The sequence below is a fragment of the Poeciliopsis prolifica genome, unplaced genomic scaffold (assembly GCF_027474105.1).
Source record: "Poeciliopsis prolifica strain line A6 unplaced genomic scaffold, Auburn_PproV2 SCAFFOLD059, whole genome shotgun sequence".
Classification (NCBI taxonomy): Eukaryota; Metazoa; Chordata; class Actinopteri; order Cyprinodontiformes; family Poeciliidae; genus Poeciliopsis; species Poeciliopsis prolifica.
This window is the reverse complement of record NW_026562434.1, coordinates 2,795,226-2,815,563: the sequence shown is the minus strand read 5'-3', so window position 1 is coordinate 2,815,563 and position 20,338 is coordinate 2,795,226. Positions and strand designations below refer to the sequence as shown.

Here is a 20,338-nt window from a genome sequence, read left to right as displayed (position 1 = left end):
TACCTGAGAGCTTCCAGTTCAGTAGTTCATAAAAATCAACATTAGTCACATCTACAATGGATGAGGAAGTCTAACCACTGCTGGGAGGAAGGATCTGCAATAATGCTCCTTGTGCACCAGGATGCAGCAACCTGTCAAATATCCAGAGCTTCACTACCAATGTTAGCCTGAACCAAACCTTTCTAAATTTCTCTCTTTTTGGTTCATTCAGGCTGCAGGGAAGAAAAACAAGCCATGTTTGTTGAGACTTAGCATGATTACCCATCTCACAGTAAGACATTTATTATTATTTTACTCTATTACTGAAAAAAACATTTGCATCATACCTGACAGAATACAATGGACAGAAATCTGTTTTCACCAGGATTGAGAACATTTTACCTGAGAGTTTCCAGGTTGCAGTTTGGACTCTTCAGTCCAGCAGAGAGAAGCTTCACTCCTGAATCCTGCAGGTTGTTGTTACTCAGGTCCAGTTCTCTGAGACTGGAGGACTGGGAGCTGAGAACTGAGGACAGAGCTTCACAGCTTCTCTCTGAGAGGTTACAGCCACTCAGTCTGAGGAGACAGGGAGGAAAATATGTTATTCTGCAAATCAAAAATATTTATTTCTGAATTTCCAGTCAAAGATGTTGTTCTAGGAAAAACTGAAAGGACTTTTTACTTGTCGTAGTTTTATGTTCAAGTTTATTGTGAACTGGCTCATTTTATAGATGATCCTACTGTCTTGAAGGATTGAACAACGGACAACAATGAGGCAAGAGAAATATTACAATCCACTATGAACTGAATTAATCCAGTATCAGTTTAAACAGAAAGAGTCTGCCTAGTCTGAGTAACAGCATCAGAGCTGTTTTGAGGGAAAACACCAGCTTCAAGGAAAGCAGAGAGAATCTCATATTTCATCTTTCCATTTTTAACTGTTGGATTCAGAGATGGAAAAGTGAGCAGCAACTGACAAAAACTGTTCCTTTGAGCAACAAGTTAACTATTCAGCTTCATACTAAATGTTTCCCAGCAGACTGACTAAAGACATTTCTCCCTCTTCCTCCTCTATCAGACCTTCTCTGCTCCTGCAGCAGGTTCCTCCATACCTGAGAGCTTCCAGTCTCCAGTGTGGATCCTTCAGTCCAGCCAACAGCAGCTTCACTCCTGAGTCTCCTGGATGATTGTAGCTCAGGTCCAACTCTTTCAGATGGGAGGGGTTGGAGGTCAGAGCTGAGGCCAGAGAAGCACAGCCTTCCTCTGAGACCAAACAGCCTGATAAGCTGCAGACACACAATTCATCACATGATGAGAAAATGAGAACATTGAGGTAGAGACCAAAGTCTGAACGATGGATGGATGGATGGATGGATGGATGGATGGATGGATGGATGGATGGATGGATGGATGGATGGATGGATGGATGGATGGATGGATGGATGGATGGATGGATGGATGGATGGATGGATGGATGGATGGATGGATGGATGGATGGATGGATGGATGGATGGATGGATGGATCTGTAATTATGCTTCTTTTTGTAACTAAGATGCAGCAATTTGTCAAGAGCCCAGAGTTACCTGAGAGTTTCCAGGTTGCAGTTTGGACTCTTCAGTCCAGCAGAGAGAAGCTTCACTCCTGAATCCTGCAGGTTGTTGTTACTCAGGTCCAGTTCTCTGAGACTGGAGGACTGGGAGCTGAGAACTGAGGACAGAACTTCACAGCTTCTCTCTGAGAGGTTACAACCACTCAGTCTGAGGAGAAAGGGAGGAAAATATGTTGTTAAACAGTCCACAACATTTATCCTTTCAGATTAACTATGTATTTATTGGACGAAGAAGGAACTATCTTATTTAATACAACATTTGAATTTGTTGTGAACAGGTTCTTTCTACAGTTGGACCTTGAGCCTTGAAGAACTAAACTACAGATAACAAGGAGGTTGGAAAGAGTATCATAAAATTCCACAATTAACTATATTAAGCTAATTTCAATTTTAAAACTGGAGGTGTTTTTCTGCATTAATATGTAGTATTATGTCCAGCAGCTGAAGGAAGTCTGTTTCTTTTTTGCACACCCCGCCCCAATGGGACACTTTAAACAGACAATGCACCAAAAATCAAACTGAAACAAGAATATTTACCTCATAATTAACAAATCTCTATCTATCTAACTTCATTAACAATGTGTGTCCTTACAGAGCTTTGTTGGAGGCTTTAACCACTGGCAGCAGCCTCAGAAGAACCTCCTCTGAAGCAGAGTATTTCTTCAGGTCAAACACATCCAGATCTTTTCCTGATGACACTAAGATGAAACCCAGAGCTGACCACTGAGCAGGAGACAGTTTATCTGTGGAGAGACTTCCTGAACTCAGAGACTGTTGGATCTCCTCCACTAGAGAACGATCATTCAGTTCATTCAGACAGTGGAACAGATTGATGCTTTTCTCTGCAGACACATTCTCATTAATCGTCTCCTTGATGTATTGAACTGTTTTCTGATTGGTCTGTGATCTACTTCCTGTCTTTGTCAGCAGACCTTGTAGGAGTCTCTGATTGGTCTGCAGTGAAAGTCCCAGGAGGAAACGGAGGAACAAGTCCAGGTGTCCATTTGGACTCTGTAAGGCCTGGTCAACAGCTCTCTGATGGAGAGACTTTAGTTTAGATTTACTAAGAAATGAAGATTTCTTAGATCTTTGTGTTTCTTCTATCAGGTTAACACCAGAGTTGATGAAGGTCAAATGGACATGTAGAGCTGCCAGAAACTCCTGAACACTCAGATGGACAAAGCAGAAAACCTTCTCCTGGTACAGACCTCTCTCCTCTTTAAAGATCTGTGTGAACACTCCTGAGTACACTGAGCTGCTCTGATATCAATGCCACACTCTGTCAGGTCTGATTCATAGAAGATCAGGTTTCCTTCCTGCAGCTGATCAAAAGCCAGTTTTCCCAGAGACTTGATCATCTTCCTGCTCTCTGGACTCCAGTGTGGATCTGTTTCAGCTCCTCCATCATACTTGACCTTCTTCACTTTGGTCTGAACCACCAGGAATGGACTACATCTCAGTCAGGGTTCTGGGCAGCTCTCCTCCTTCTCTGGTCTCCAACACATCCTCCAGAACTGTAGCAGTGATCCAGCAGAAGACTGGGATGTGGCACATGATGTGGAGGCTTTGTGATGTCTTCATTTGGGAGATGATCCTGCTGGCCTGTTTCTCATCTCTGAATCTCTTCCTGAAGTACTCCTCCTTCTGAGGGTCATTGAACCCTCTGACCTCTGTCACCATGCCAACACACTGAGGAGGGATCTGATTGGCTGCTGCAGGTCGTGTGGTTATCCAGAGGAGAGCAGAGGGAAGCAGTTTCCCCCTGATGAGGTTTGTCAGCAGACATCCACTGAGGTGGACTCTGTAGCATCAGTCAGGATCTCCTTGTTGTGGAAGTCCAGTGGAAGTCGACTCTCATCCAAGCCATCAAAGATGAACAGAACCTGGAAGTGTTCAAAGCTGCAGATTTCTTTGGTTTCAGTAAAGAAGTGATGAACAAGTTCCACCAAGCTGAACTTTTTCTCTTTCAGCACATTCAGCTCTCTGAAGGTGAATGGAAATATGAACTGGATGTTCTGGTGGCTTTGTCTTCAGCCCAGTCCAGAGTGAACTTCTGTGTTAGGACTGTTTTCCCAATGCCAGCCACTCCCTTTGTCATCACTGTTCTGATTGGTTGATCTCTTCCAGGTGGGACTTTAAAGATGTCTTCTTGTCTGATTATTGTTTCTGGTCTGTCTGGTTTCCTGGATGCTGTTCAATCTGTCTGACCTCATGTTCATCATTGACCTCTCCAGTCCCTCCCTCTGTGATGTAGAGCTCTGTGTAGATCTGGTTCAGAAGGGTTGGACTTCCTGCTTTAGCAATTCCCTCAAACACAGACTGGAACTTCTTCTTCAGACCAGATTTAAGTTGATATTGACAAATTGGTGCAAAATATCCTAAATTAACACAATGAGAATCAGACATAAAAGAAAAATCAAATTTTGAATGTGATTACATCACTTCAGCAAATGTGTAATTTATCTATCATTTCAAATCTCTGCAGAAATTCTCTTACTGATCTGCAGATGGTCAGCCAGCTTTTCCTCCTTCATCTTCCTCAGGAAGTTCAGTGTGATCTTCATCACTGCCTCTCTGCTGCTCCTCCTCTGTTCTTCATCATCACCTTCCAAAACCTCATCATCTCTCTGACTCTCTGAATGTTCTGGGTAATCTGGACTCAAAACTTTCTGGATGTTCTTCAGTTCTTTCTTCACAAAGTGACAATGTTGTCCTCCAGCAGCTGGAACAGAATAATAGATGACGGAAACATCAGAGTGACATCATGGATCTAAACACCAGATGGATGTTGGACAGACTGACAGTCCTCTGGTCTACAAAGTGAACAGAACTTTGAACAGACTCATGGAAAATAGTTGTTGTTCATATACAGACCATAAATATGGAGTCCAGCTGTGTTTGATGCAGCTGGGCAGATGGACCCCTGGGGACCTCTGAGCTCTGCTGGTCCACTCTGTGGAGGAACCAGGAACAATTAGGAAGTCAAGAAATATTCATCCAGCAGTATTCACAGAGAAAATTACCAGGAGTTACGCATTAAAAGTCCTTGATATATAAAAACAGAGCATCACATGAACACAATTCATTCAGAAAGAGGAAGATGATCTACACTGATGAATACCATTAACACCAAAATAATCCAGTTGCCATTTAAAAAGTTGATTTTGAACTTGGACTTCCAACAGTCCAAACCATCAGCAGATCTGATGCTGGTGGAGACAGTTTCCCAGAGCTTGGGGACAGTGGAAGTGAAGGATCTGTCCACACAGGTCTTCAGGATAGTGTGGGACATCAATCAGGTTCTGATGACTAGATCTGAGGTGTTGTGGACATGGAGGAGGTCTGAAATATGTGGGTGGTGTGTCCATGTGGGATCCTCTTCTTGATGTTAAAGTGGGGATTTTAAAATGGATCCTGTAGATCCTTGGAAGCCAGTGAGCTCACATTGTATCTGTCCTCACAGAGACAATCAGAAGGTAAAGGTCCATGAAGTGATATCTGGATGTGAGCAGTGAACCAGGTGATCTAAGGAGTTGTAAAGATTTAATGTTCCTGCTGATCCCATTAAGAACCAGCAGAACCTCTGATGGTCCACATCAGCTCATTTTGGTTGAGTTCCAGCAGATCTCACCAACCACATCATGAAGCTTTCCTTCCCTGCTGAACTGCTCTCACAATGCACACAGGAACCAAGTCCTGATGGACCAGAATGGCTTTACCAGGTATTTCCCAGTGGAAATGTGATCCACTGTCAGTCTGACATGGAGCCAGGAAGCAACAGAACATCATCATCAACATCCAGAGATAAAGATATGAAGGTGTTTTCATGAGAACAGAGCATCTGATTTCTGTAGATAATGGATCAAACCTCTGGAAATATAACTGGAAACATCTGAGTTCTTACTGGTTCAGTTTCCAGAGTTACAGCAATTAAATACAGCTCACCTCTCTGATGATGGAGATCCAGGAGATATAAAGTGAATGGGACGATCCATTGACCCATCACTCTTAAAGGAGACACAACTGGGTTCTGGTTCTGGTTTGAATCTCTGATTGATCCTGAAGAAAAACTCTCATTAGAAACTTTCTGTTTACTTTCAAAATAATTTTTATGTGACTGTAAAATAAAATCAGAACCAGTCCGATCATCAACCTGATGTTCTAAATGATTCCTATCAGAACCGGTCCAATCCTCCAACATGTTCCTGATCATTGACCCTCCTGAATAATGTCCAGCCTTCTTTAAAGAGCAGAAAGATTTGTTTCTGAGACCAACATGTTGGTTTGAAATGACTGAGAGAACAGTTTGGTGATCTTAGTGTTGAGCTCTGACAAGGAGCAGAACCAGGAATCATTTCCACTCTGACCATCCAAGGAGGATCTGATGGAGCTTCAATCAGAACCAGATGGTCCGTTAGAGACACTGCTCAATCAGATCCACTAAATATTTACATTTAGATGAATTGGTGCAGTTCAGCTAAATGTGATGGTTTTCTTGCATGAACCTGTTTCTTTAGTACTGTCCACATGTTCTCAATGGGGTTTAAGTCAGGACTTTGGAAAGGCCATTCTAAAAGCTTAATTCTAGCCTGGTTTATCCATCCTTTACCACTTTTGATGTGTTTTGGGTCATTGTCCTGTTGGAACACCCAACTGCGCCCAAGACCCCAACTGTCGGGCTGATGGTTTTAAGTTTTTCTGCAGAATTTGGAGGCAATCCTCCTTCTTCATTATCCCATTTACTTTCTGCAAAGAACCAGTTCCACTGGCAGCAAAACAGCCCCACAGCATAATAATACCACCATGCTTGACAGTAAGCATGGTGTTCCTGGGAATAAAGGCCTCACCTTTTCTCCTCCAAACATATTGCTGGGTGTTGTGGCCAAACAGCTCAATTTTTGTTTCGTCTGACCACAGAACTTTCCTCCAGAAGGTTTTATCTTTGTCCATGTGATCAGCAGCAAACTTCAGCCGAGTCTTAAGGTGCCTTTTCTGGAGCAAGGGCTTCTTTCTTGCACGGCAGCCTCTCAGTCCATGGCGATGTAAAACACGCTTGACTGTGGAGACTGACACCTTCGTTCCATCAGCTTCCAAATCCTTGCAGACCTGCTTTTTGGTGATTCTTGGTTGAGTCTTGACCATCCTGACCAATCTCTCTCGGCAGCATGCGATAGCTTGCATTTTCTTCCTGATCGTGGCAGTGACACAACTGTTCCATGCACTTTATACTTGCGAATAATTGCTGCACAGTTGCTCTGGGGACCTGTAGCTGCTTTGAAATGGCTCCAACTTACTTCTCTGACTTGTTCAAGTCAACAATTCGCTTTTTCAGATCCACACTGAGTTTCTTTGACTTTCCCATTGTAGCTTTTGTGGCTGAGTCTGATCACTGGGTCAAATGAGCCCTATTTAAATGGGCTCATGAGAAGTGAACAACTGTAGTCAATCAGAATCACTTATAAGAAGTGAAGAGGCCATGACATTAAGCTAATTTGATTGACACAACTCTCTACATCACCAAAATTGACAATTCATGTTGCTGTATGTATATTTTTGACCCAGCAGATTTGATGACATTTTCAGCAGACCCCATAATAAATTTATGAAAGAACCAAACTTTATGACTGTTTTTTGTGACAAACAAGTATGTGTTCCGATCACTCTATCACAGAAAAATAAGAGTTGTAGAACTTATTGGGAACTCAAGACAGCCATGACATTATGTTTTATAAAGTGTATGTAAACTTTTGACCTCAACTGTAATTTCACTGTAGAAATGGTTGATAATCTGCCATGTTGGATGATGTTTGAACTTCAGAGGTGGAATCATAAAAATAATTCATAGAAAATGTTTTATTTCAGAATGAATCTGTCTTTTGTCAGATTTTAGAGAAAGATGCAAATATCAACCTAGAAATAAAATTCACTTCTGTCTATTTGTTATTGTGTTAATATTAATATCAGACAAAATAAATGAATGTGTCATTTGGAAAAATTAGGCTAAAACAAAACAGAATAAAAGACAGTTAAATGTTTCTGGTCCAAATGTCATGTCAACATAATAGTTTATAAGAGTGAGTCCTGACTGAGGATTTATAAGATTCTTTCTGTATGGAGTCAATAACTGTCCAATGAATGATGGTTAAATTGATGTCAGGTAAACATCAGATCAGATTTAGAGATTCTGTTAACTAGTGAAGCTCTGGGTAGAGACTGTGGATCCAAACGGACCTGTTTTTGATTTTTGTACAAAGGATCCAGTTGAACTTTATTGTGTTCATAGTAACATGTTCATTATTGGAACATGTTTCATGGAGACATCATACGTATTACATTTTTGACGTATGGAAAGAAAAATAACCTGAAATTCAGTCCAATGTTTTCATGACAACAGAACCCAACAGAACTTATCATCCCATGGCCACAATAACAGATATAAACAGAAGTTACAGCAGTTAGAAACAGCTCACCTCTCTGATGGTGGAGATCCAGGAGATTTAAAATTAATAGGAGGAGTCTTTGACCTGTTGCTCTTAATGGACACACAGCTGGGTTCTGGTTCTGGTTCTGGTTTGAGTCTCTGATGGATCCTGACAGAAACATGATGATTAAATCTTAATCAGCAAAGAGGAGCAGCAGCAGCTTCATCACCACGTCTGTTCTGGCCTGATATAGTGAACGCTGTGTGAAAAGGGCTGTGGACAGTTAGAGATGGTGACCTCACCTCTGACCTTTGCTCTGGCTCTCATCTTCCCCACACAGAGTGGTTTTAGAGGGAGGGACTCCCTCCTCTCTGTCCTCACACTGATCCATGCTGCTGAATCCACATCAGCTCACACACACTTTCTAGCTTCACCTGCAGAGGAAACACACATCATTCATCTGCACATCAACTCTGATCATCCTTTACATCATTAGTGCTGGAAAAAGATCAGCTGCTCCTCCTCTGATTGGCTCTTCTTCTCTGCTTCATATCAGTGTCAGGTGAATGCAGTCAGACAGCAGAGAGGCAGAGGAAGCTGCCATCAGCTGCTGCACTTCTACTATCAGTCCACTAGATGGAGACATGGAGCAACATTTACATTCACTGATTCAACCTGAACAGGAAGGATTTTAGTTAATTATTAAACTCTACACGTGGATTATCTTCTCTATCTAATATTAACTAATTAATAATAATCCATCTGAATTAAACATATTTTAAAATTAACATTATTTTATTTTGAAATGAAGTACCAGGACTTTCTAACTTTAATGCTGGAGACCAGAGTTTGATTCCAGGAAATAAAACCAAAAATCATTTTGTTCAGAGAAGAAAATAAAGAAAACCAGATGTTCAGCAGAGAACTTCAAACAGCAGAGATTTTAGTTTTTTAGGTGAAATCAGAAGTGAACATTTTGTCCAAACATTAGAGCAGAAACAAGCTGGAATATCCTGATGACAAAGTTCAAGTAGGAAACAAATCAAACTTACAGTTTGTTCAAATGATCCAAAGAGTTGATGAAGAATCTGAACAACAATCTGAGACCCAACAGAACCACGGTAGATCCAGACTGGTGTCACAAATAAACAGGTTAGTTTAAACTGAAAGTGTTATGAGGAGAAAAGAGCCCAGACTGGTCTGACTGGGAGTCAGAGGCAAGGCAACTTTATTTATATAGCACCTTTAAGTCAAAGACAACTCAACGTGCTTGTATAAGAAAAATAAGGAATACATACTGTTAAAAAAATAAAATAAATAAATAAATAAATAAAATAAAATAAAGAAAATATAGACAAGTAAACATTAAACTGCAATTATAGTAAATGAGTGGGATTAAAAAATTTAAGAATAGACAACTTCAAATAAGAAGGTTTTTAACTTTGTTTTAAATAAACTCAAGATAGGCGCAGACTTACAATGAGCAGGAAGTTTATTCCATAGTGTTGGAGCATAAAAACTAAAAGCTTCTTCTCCGTGTTTACTTCTGACTCTCTGTATAGTCAATAGGTTTGATTCTGATGATCTTAACAATCTGAGTGGTACATAGGGTTGCAGAAGACCAGAAATGTAGTTTGGATTTCTATTATGAAGTGCTTTATAAACTATTAAGGAAATTTTAAAGTCAATTCTTTGAACAACAGGCAGCCAGTGCAGAGATCTGAGAACTCTGCACTGTGCTGGTCTCTTTTTGTGTTAGTAAGAACTCTTCCAGTAGCATTCTGGAGGAGCTGGAGCTGTCTTAATGCTTTTTTAGGTAATCCAGTAAAAATGGCATTGCAATAATCAATTCTGCTAAAAACAAAGGCATGAACTAGTCTCTCAGAATCCTGTACGGACATGAGTCGTCTGATTTTAGCAATATTTGTGAGGTGATAGTATGATTTTTTTATAATAGATTTGAAGTGATAATTGAAATTCAGATCAGGATCCATGATCACCCCCAGATTATTGGCTTTATCAGAGCATTTTAATCCAACAGATTGAAGGTAGGTGATTATTTTCAATCTGTGCTCTTTTGGTCCTAATACTAATATTTCAGTTTTTGTTTTGATTTAGTTGAAGAAAGTTATGGCTCATCCAGACATTAATCTGCTCAATACATTTAGTGAGCACTTGAACCTGATTGTAATCTCCTGGTGAAAGACTAATGTACAGTTGTGTATCGTCGGCATAGTTGTGGTATTCTATATTTTTATTTCTTATAATTTGAATTAATGGGAGCATGTAAATATTAAAAAGAAGTGGCCCCAGGATGGACCCTTGGAGAACTCCATAGATAATTGTATTTACCTTGGATTTAAAGCTGCCTATGGAAACACAAAAGGTTCTACTGGACAGGTAGGATTTAAGCCAGCTGAGTACCACCCCGGAAATGCCAACCCAATTTTCTAATCGAGATAATAGAATGTTATGATAAACTGTGTCGAATGCAGCACTCAAGTCAAGTAGAACTAGTATTGAGATTTTATTACGGTCATTGTTTAGACGGAGGTCAATGGCTATTTTCATAAGAGCAGTTTTTGTGCTATGATGTTGACGGAAGCCTGATTAATGGACATCAAAACAGTTGTTCAGAGCTAAAAAGCCATTAATCTGTTGGAAACCAATTTTTTCTAATATTTTAGCCAAAAAAGGTAAATTTGATATTGGTCGATAATTGCTTAGAATAGATGAGTCCAGATTATGTTTTTTGAGAAGTGGTTTAACTACCACAGTCTTTAAAGCCTGAGGGAAAACTCCAGAGGAGAGTGAATTATTAATTATTTGTAAAAGATCAGGAGTAAGAACATCTGACACCTTTAGGAACAACCTAGTAGGAATGATGTCAAGGGAACAGGTGGATGAATTCATATAAATTGTAACTCTAATGTTTTTGAGTGACCAGGTTAAAGTGGGTCATCATAGGTAAGTCCTGTTCGATGTAAAACATAGTAAGTTGTTTCCTAACAGCAGAGGAGTTTACTTTCTCCCTTATTGTCACCGTTTTATTTATGAAAAATGCAGCAAATGTGTCACAGGCCTCAGAGGAGAGAAATTCACGGTTAACCGAAGAAGGTGGATTTGTCAATCTGTCAACAATTGAGAACAGAGCATGAGAGTTGTTAATAGAGGTAGAAATGATATTAGAGAAAAAACTCTCTCGCATTTCTCAATTCAAGATTAAACATTTTGAGTTTATTTTTGTAAATATCTAAATGTGTTTGCAGTTTAGTTTTACGCCACTGACGTTCTGCTTTCCTTCATTCTTTTTTTACTTTTCTAACCGACTCAAAATTTCTCCAAGGTGGTTTACGTTTTCCAGAGATTACTTTTGTAGTAATAGAAGCAATGGTATCAATGACCTTCTCAATTTTAAAATTAAAGTTGTCTACTAGATCACTCAGAGAAGTACAAGAGTGTATAGTGGTTGACGAAAAAGCCTGAGTAAATTGTTCGGCAGTAGTTTCTGTAATGAATCTCTTTGAAACTACTTTTTGCACAGGGAGAAAACTGTCCCAAAAAATACAAAAGTGATCTGAAAGTGCTACATCAAACACTAAAATGTTAGATATAATGAGTCCTTTAGAAATAATAAGGTCCAAAGTATGCCCATGATTATGTGTGGGCTCCAGGACATGTTGGAGCAGTCCGTAGTTGTTCAGGATCTGACGTAGCTCTTTACTGCCTCGATCCAGGGGATTATCAATATGAAAGTTAAAATCACCAACAATAAGAACAAAATCAAAATCAACCAAAATTAGGGACAATAATTCAGTGAAATCATCAAAGAAATTTGCACAAAGTTTCGGAGGTCTGTAAATATTTAGCAGCATAATACGAGAAGACGAGTTTAGTTGCACTGCGACATATTCAAAAGATAAAAAGTTAATGTAAGTTATTTGCTTACAAGTGAAGGCAGAATTAAACAATACTGCAACTCCACCTCCCTTTTTGTCTATTTTAGTCTGGCTTATAAAGCTGAAATTTAGAGGACATGATTCAATAAGAGTAGATGAGCTGTTATTTTGATTGAGCCAAGTTTTGGTCAGGAACAAAAAATCAAGATGATCAATAATAAAGTCTAGAATTAAATTTGATTTTCCTGCCAAAGATCTAATATTTAATAAAGCCACTTTTAATATGCTGCATGGAGCTTTAAGATTTCTGTTTGGTTTCAACATTGGTAGAAGTGGAATAGATAGTAAATTTTGCAATTTACTATCTAGGAAAGGCAAATTTATTTATATAGCACCTTTCAGCCCCAAAAAATTTTTTACAAGAAAGTTTAAAAGAAATAGAACAAGAAGATAGTAAGAAAAATAATAATAAATAAAAAAATTATGCAGATTAAAAATAGACAAATTAAACATTAAAATTTTAAATATAGTTCATTAATTAACTGTTAATTAAATGTTTAAGAATAGGCAACTTCAAATAACAAAGTTTTTAACCTTGTTTAAAATCAACTCAAGGTAGGCGCAGTCTTACAATGAGCAGGAAGTTTTTCTAAAGTGTTGGAATAAACTAAATGCTGCTTCACCAAGTTTATGTCTGACTGTTGGTTTAGTTAATAGGTCTGAAAAATACACCGGAAATGCCAACCCAATTTTCTCATCAACATAATAAAATATCGTGATCGTTTGTGTCGAATGCAGCACTAAAGTCAAGTAGAAGTAATATTGACATTTTATTAGGGTCGGTGTTTAGAATTTCCAGAATAAACACGCAGCATTTGCTCAAAAATATCCAGATGGAGAGGAAAGAAAAAAAGTTGTTTGGGAATAGATACGGAAGGCTGATCTGATCAAAAATCACTTCAAGAAGTGGATGAAGGCAGCAAATTCAAGTGCATATGCTAGTTTTGTTGCTGCTCAGGAAATAGTGAGGCACGGGAAACCGTTCACAGATGGAGAATATATAAAAGAATCTTTCATTAAGATTTCAGAACATCTATTCACGGACTTTAAAAACAAGAGTGAAATTGTGCAGAAAATCAGGGATATGCCCCTCTCTGCAAAGACTGTCAAAGACAGAACCATAAAAATGACAGAAGGCATCACCACACAGCAAATTAAAGACATCAGTTCAGCTGTGGCCAACTCAATGGCCTGTGATGAATCTAAAGACAAAGGTGATATTGAACAAATAGCGCTGTTCTGCCGGTAAGTAAACTCTACTGGGCCACAAGAAGAAATGATGGAGTTGATGCCACTAAAAGGTCAAACATGGGGGGAGGATGTCTGTGAGGCTGTCTTGAATTGTTTCAGAGCAAAAGGAATAAAACCACCCACCTGGTGTCAGTGGCTACAGACGGGGCACCGAGTCTGACAGGAGCGCACAAGGGCTTTGTGGCTTTATTGCAGAAGTCGCTGGACAGAAAGTTGCTGACTTTTCACTGCATCCTGCACCAAGAGGCACTGTGTGCTCAAACATTTCCTCCGGAACGCACAGAAGTAACAAATGTTGTCATTCAGATTGTGAACAAAATAATGGCGAAAGGTTTGAATCACCGTCAGTTCCGTTCATTACTGGACGAGCTGGAAAGCACGAACTCTGACCTCTTGCTGCACAGCAAAGTCCGGTGGCTGTCCAGAGGCGAGGCGCTGAAACAATTTACGGCGTCTGGAAGAAGTGAAAACCTTCCTGGGCAGCAAAGGGCTCAATTTCCTGAGCTGGAACAGCCAGAGTGGCTGGAAAAGCTGCACTTCTTGGTAGACATGACGGCGCAGCTGAACACGCTGAACACAGCTCTTCAGGGGAAAGAACGCACAGCCCTGCACATGTTGGAGGAGGTTTTGGCATCCAGCGCAAGTTGACAGTGCTTGCCAGAGATTTACAGAAAGGTTCACTGTCACACTTCCCCAGTTTGAGAGAGTTCAGGGAAGTTCACATGATGAATTTGGAGTATTTACATTCTGCAGTCATCGCAATGCAAACATCATTTGGGAAATGATTCAGTGAGTTCAGAGAGGAAAAAACACATTATCCTTCCCTGTCACTCCCCTAAGCCTCGATCCATCCCTGTTGAATATGACAGCATCTCCAGGGGTGAGTCCACCGGATCTTGAGATGGAACTGGCTGACATGGCCCACAAAGAAATGTGGGTGTCCTAGTTCAAGCGCTGGACAGCAGACCTTGAAGATGTTTCACGTCAGAAGGCTGTTCTTGCTCAGAATCACAAATGGCGTGATATTGAAAACCTCCCCAAACCAGACAAACTTGTGTTTGAAACTTGGAACGCTCTCCCCGACATTTATGTCAACATGAAAAAAAATTCTGCCTTTTATTTAGTTTGCCATAGAACTTAAATGAACCTGGACACAAACCAGATTACTCTGATACGTAGTCATTTAACATGACCAACAGACTTTTATTTCTTTAAAGTAAATTAAATAACTTTCAACTCCTCTGCTTAAATTAAACATAGTTTTATTCTGCTTTACATTTACAACTGCTTCAGTGCGTCCTCAACATCTCGGAAAAACAAAAGTTGAAATGTAAAAATAGTTGGGCCTGTCGTATCAAGCAGTGAGATGGTGGGAGGCAAACAGTAAAAAGATCCACTTGGAGTCCCGTCCATCTTTGGATCCACATAAAAGGATGACGCCATTTTTGTTGCTGCCACTGGATCATTTAAGTTCTGCGTCATTTTTATTTCATTACTACAAGGACTCAAATAGACATTGAGTATTTTACTTAACCTTCAACGCAACATTTTCTTTTCAGAGTTAAAATGTTTAACATGTTAAAACATTTCTGACAGAAAGAGCCAGAAATGGTTCTTTCATTTCTGGCTCTTTTTGACTCTTTTTGTTGACCAAAAAGAGTCAACAAAGTGACTCTTTTTGGTCACTTTGTTGCTCACCAACGGTGTTTCTTGTCGGCATCATTTTATTATTGGCGGTTTCTCTTAAGGGGGAATCCAGAAAATGAGAGAATTTGCCAACCAATCATCAATCTCACGGGAGCGTGGCGCCACCGGAAGTCCCACCACATGATTTACAAAATAAAAGTCGGCAAGTAAACGAGTCAAAATCCTTTAAAAAATAAAAATTGTTTAACATCCAGTGACAGTACATTACAACAAACACTAATTAAACACAACAATTTAATTCACATAAAGATGTTGCTTCTTTCAAAAGGGAAAAGATTTCAATGAACTTCTAAACCATCATATTAATCAATCAATCAGTCAATCAATCAAATTTTATTTGCATAGTACATTTCAGCAGCAAGGCATTTCAAAGTGCTTTATATCTTAACAAACACAAAAACACAAAGTCATGCAACAAAGAATCAACAATCAAAACATTACATTCAGTCAAGTTCCATCATTAAATTCATAATTGATTACATTTCAAATACTTCTCTAAACAGTTGAGTTTTTAGTCTAGATTTAAAGGAAGTTAGTGTTTCAGCTTGTTAGGTTTGAATTACCGAGCATAATAAAATACAGACACAAGAAAGAACAAGAGAGGGTTAGTTTCTTTTATCTTGCAAGAAGAACAGACAGAGAATTGCTTCAGTCACAATCTCCACCTCCTCTGAAAGCACATCTTTGTTGCATCTCTTGTTATTAAAAATCATCCCCCTGATTACAATGCAGGTTTCAGCTCTAATCAAAACAGTCAGCTGCAATGTGATTCACCTTTTATAAGATAAACTAGAACATTTACTACAAACAGTATAACTATCAACACCATCATTGTATAAACATGAAGAATCGGATGTTCTTCTGCTGAGCAGCCGTCTGATTAGAACTGGTGCCGGCTCATGGATGAGTTTCTCTAGATCTAACTGAGACATTAGTCCTCTAATCCTGGAGATGTTCTTCAGGTGATAGAAGGCTGACTTTGTAACTGTCTTTAAGTGACTCTGAATGTTCAAGTCCGAGTCCATCACTACTCCCAGGTTTCAGGCTGATCGCTAGTTTTTAGTTGTAATAACTGAAGCTGTGCATTGACTCTAGATCTTTAATTGTAGATCTGTAACTCTAGATCTATAGATCTAGATTTCCTGTTATAACCTGAGCTAGTGGGATAATATAAATACTGTTAAGAATTAAAAAGAGGATTAACTTGATTTAGCTCTTTAATTAATTCTCTGTCCTAGGTTCTTGTGTCTGTATACGTGTGGAGGGAGAAAGACCAATCATACGACGTCAGACTTCAGATATTCAGAGTTTTATCCAGAGAAATTCAATCCAAGAAGAATGTTACAATAAGCATCTCACCTAGATTATCAAAAGTCCAAGACATGTCAAAACAGAAACAAAGAACTGAGTAAAAAGGGAAAAAATTAACAGAAGATGCATCCTCCGGGAAACTCTCACTCAGCACAAAGAGATTCGAACTTCTGCTGTGAAACAACCCATTTTATGAGAATGTGTATTCTCCTCATTTGAATATATGCATTAGGAGGTGTGTTTCTTCCTTTGTGTGGGCTGTCTTAAATGTTAATTTTATTACCTCCTGCTAAAGAGCCCCAAAGGCAGATATATGGATTGTCAAACTGGGTCTTTGCCGTACCAGGCATCTCCTGCAAACTCTCCCTGAGCTAAATTTATGACCTCTGTCTGTTTTAGTTGTCTGCCTCAAATGATTCCACAAGAAAGTAGTTTGTAATTTTAACCAAGCTTGCACAAAATGTAATGCTAAATAATGACGATAAGTTGGATCGAAAACTAACTAATTAAAAACATGCTTTTTAATGCTTAAAGAAATATACCAATATGTTTGATTATATGTTATAATGGACTTCTATAGTTTTTAATGTTTGCCTGAACTATTCAACCCTGAGTAAATAATTTATTGCCCTGATAGCCAATACACTCCCTATCTGAAATGTTCCGTAAGGAGTATAAGACTGCTTTCTGATTAGAAATTTATCTAAGTTCAGAGAGTCACCAGTTGTCTTAGTTTGGATTTGTATCTAAGTTTATCTTAACCTAAAAGTTAACTTATGTACTATTGTACTACTTTAAAATTCTATTTCAACAATACCAAAGAAGAGCGGTCCTAGGATTGACCCTTGGGGTACCCCACATGTGACTTTTGACCTCTTTGATGAGAAGTTTCCAATTGAAACAAAGAAATCCCTGTTCTTTATGTATGATTCAAACCAGTCAAGCACCGAACTGGAGAGTCCGACCCAACTCTCCAATCGATTCAGTAATATGTCATGGTCGACACTGAGGTCCAACAGAACCAGCACTGTGGTTCTCCGACAGTCCGTATTGATATGGATATCATTGAATACTTTGACTAGGCCAGTCTCTGTGCTGTGGTGAGAATAAAAACCAGATTGGAAAGAGTCAAAGCAGTTGGTCATCATGAGGAAACTATTTAATTGTTTACACACAGTTTTTTCAATAACTTTGCTGATGAATGGGAGGTCAGAGGTCAGAGGTCGGCCTGTAATTCTGCAGTAGTGATTTGTCCAGATTGTTCTTTTTTTAGCAGTGGTTTGATGCCTGCTGTTTTCAAATATTAGAGCTTTTTTGCTCCTCTGTCTTCGGGTTTGTCCACATGAATGTTGAAATCACCAACAATTATTAAACAATCATAATCAATGCATATGAGAGAAAGAAGATCATTCAAGTCAGTAAAGAAATTTTCCACATTGTTGGAGTTTTGTATAAAGTTAGTGTCAAAGTTCATTTGTAGCCTTTAACCTGAATTCCAAGATACTCAAAATGTAAAATGACCCAAAGACATTTTACTACAATTTATGGTTTTCTTAAATATAGAAGCCACACCTCCTCCTTTATTTTTTCTGTTCTCACTTTAAAAATTGTAGTCAGGAGGCGCTGATTCAATTAGGACAATTTGGGTCATTATCGTCATTCAACCATGTTTCTGTCAGAAACATCAACATTATACTCAGTGATGAAATCATTAATTAATAGAGCTTTAGCACAGAGTGATCTGGTATTTAAAAGTCTGAGGTTTGAATTAGGACCGCTGTATTTCATATTTCTGGTTTTTGTAAATTTTCTTGTAGTGATCCGGACAGGTAATGTCCTGTTCTGCAGAACCCGGGGCCCAGATACATTCTGGAGGAAGACAGGTGTAAGATAATATCTGGTCCCTGGCCTCAGACCTCGGAAAAACGCACAGTGATGGATCCTCTGGAAAGTCAGGGGCAGGTTGCTTAAATGAAGTGAGGTCTGCTACGTGAGTACTAAGGAGAGACGTGCCGAGGAGAACCTGTTGATTCATTCCATCTGTAAATTTAAGAAACTTTAAAGAAAATGTATCTGACAGGAGGAAAAAGTTTAGACCAGGGGTCACCAACCCAGTCGCCCGCGGAGCTACTTCTGAAAATAGCCATCATTATTAGGGAGCACTAACAAAAAAAAATTAAATATTTTTACATTGAAGTAATGACATTTTTTAATATTTAGAGTTCAAAAGAGGGAAATGATAAAAACGTTTCAAATAAATTGCTTTATGTATAAAACTCTTTCCAGCTGTTAAAGTTCAGAACTGCGCAGGCGCCTCAGGAAACTGTTGGAGCGCAGCAGCACCTGCAGCTGCACTCTGCATACCTTGACATTTCCTTTAAGTAAAGAAAGAAAATAATAACTTCTGGAATTTTTAATATTTAACCCTATTTACTATTAACAAAATTGTGAAGAAAAAAATAAATAAATTGTGCCAAAACATCTTATTCGTAGTGCACATCTGGGAATCAACACCAACCTCTTGTGGTTTAGGTTTGTGCCGATTTTTGCGCATTGGAGAGGTGCTTGTGCTCTTGCAGGTCAGGTGCAGTGATAGTTTTGTGTCGGATCTTTATTTTTCCACATCTGCTGGTGTCAGCCAGCAGGTGACCCGTCAGCTGCTCGGTTCACGAAACCACGAAAAAAGCGAATAAACCGGCGACCCGCCAAAACCGCGCAGACTGTCAGAAGCTCAGGCTGAATGTAGAAAAACAGGAGGTTCAAACCCAACTCGTTCATTTTTAGCTTACAGAAAAACGAAAAGCCGTCAAATAAATAAAAGCAAACTGACCAATAAGACTGAGGCTTTGGCGTTCCCCACCTCACGCATCAGACTGACAGCTGTGTGTGTATAATATGTTTTGACACAAAAGATATTTTATTTTCCACAATTTTACTAATAGAACAGATGGTTAGATAATAAAACTATAACTCTTCTTTTCTTTTTTATTTAAAGGAAAATTTCAAGGTACTCAGTGCTGTACAGCTGCAGGTGTTACTACAACAATCCATCAGTTTGCTTTTGTTTATTTCAGTCACTTGTGGCCAATTTAGAATCACAGAGAAAAACTCCAAAGGGAATCAAACTTAAAACTCTGTGAGCTAAAAACTTCTAATCACATAATAGCAATTAACCATAGCTGCCATAGTAAATTATTACTGATAACTATTGTTAGTGGTCCTGACATTAATATGATCAGGCAGTATTATAATATATATATTAAAAAAAAAATTCCCTTCTCACCCACCGCGGGTGGTTCTTATCCTCTGAGCTCGGGTCCTCTACCAGAGGCCTGGGAGCTTGAGGGTTCTGCAGTATCTTGGCTGTGCCAAGGACTGCACATTTCTGGACTGAGATGTCTGATGTTGTTCCTGGGATCTGTTGTAGCCACTGCTCCAGTTTGGGGGTTACTGCCCCGAGGGCTCCGATGACCACAGGCACCACTATGGTCTTCACCTTCCAGGCCCTCTCCAGTTCTTTCCTGAGGCCCTGGTATTTCTCCAGTTTCTCGTGCTCCTTTTTCCTGATGTTGCAGTCACTTGGTATTGCTACATCAACCACAACGGCTTTCCTCTGATGTTTATCCACTACGACAATGTCTGGTTGTTTGCCATTACCATTTTGTCTGTCTGGATCTGGAAGTCCCACAGGATCTTAGCTCTGGCGTTCTCCACCACCTTTGGGGGTGTTTCCCACTTTGATCTCGGGGTTTCCAGTCCATATTCTGCACAGATGTTTCTGTACACTATACCTGCCACTTGGTTATGTCGCTCCATGTACGCTTTCCCTGCCAGTATCTTGCACCCTGCTGTGATGTGCTGGACTGTCTCAGGGCCTCCTTGCACAACCTACACCTTGGGTCTTGTCTGGTGTGGTAGATCTGGGCCTCTATTGCTCTGGTGTTTAGGGCCTGTTCCTGGGCGGCCAGGATGAGGGCCTCTGTGCTGTCCTTGAGTCCAGCTTTTTTTCAGCCATTGGTAGGATTTACTGATATCAGCCACTTGGGTTATTTGCTGGTGGTACATCCCATGTAGGGGCTTGTCCTCCCATGATGGTGTC

At 39.5% G+C, this 20,338-nt stretch overlaps 1 protein-coding gene across 1 annotated transcript in view; it reads right to left on the bottom strand.

The window, feature by feature from the left end:
- The window catches only part of LOC129379652 (NACHT, LRR and PYD domains-containing protein 12-like), a gene marked incomplete at its 5' end in the record, with an annotated part of 94,447 nt that overhangs the window by 27,866 nt on the left and 46,243 nt on the right, over nt 1–20,338 (bottom strand). The window contains one exon of the mRNA XM_055060448.1: nt 1,564–1,659. Within this exon, the coding sequence (XP_054916423.1) occupies nt 1,564–1,659 (96 nt within the window). The remainder of the gene's footprint in view (nt 1–1,563; nt 1,660–20,338) is intronic.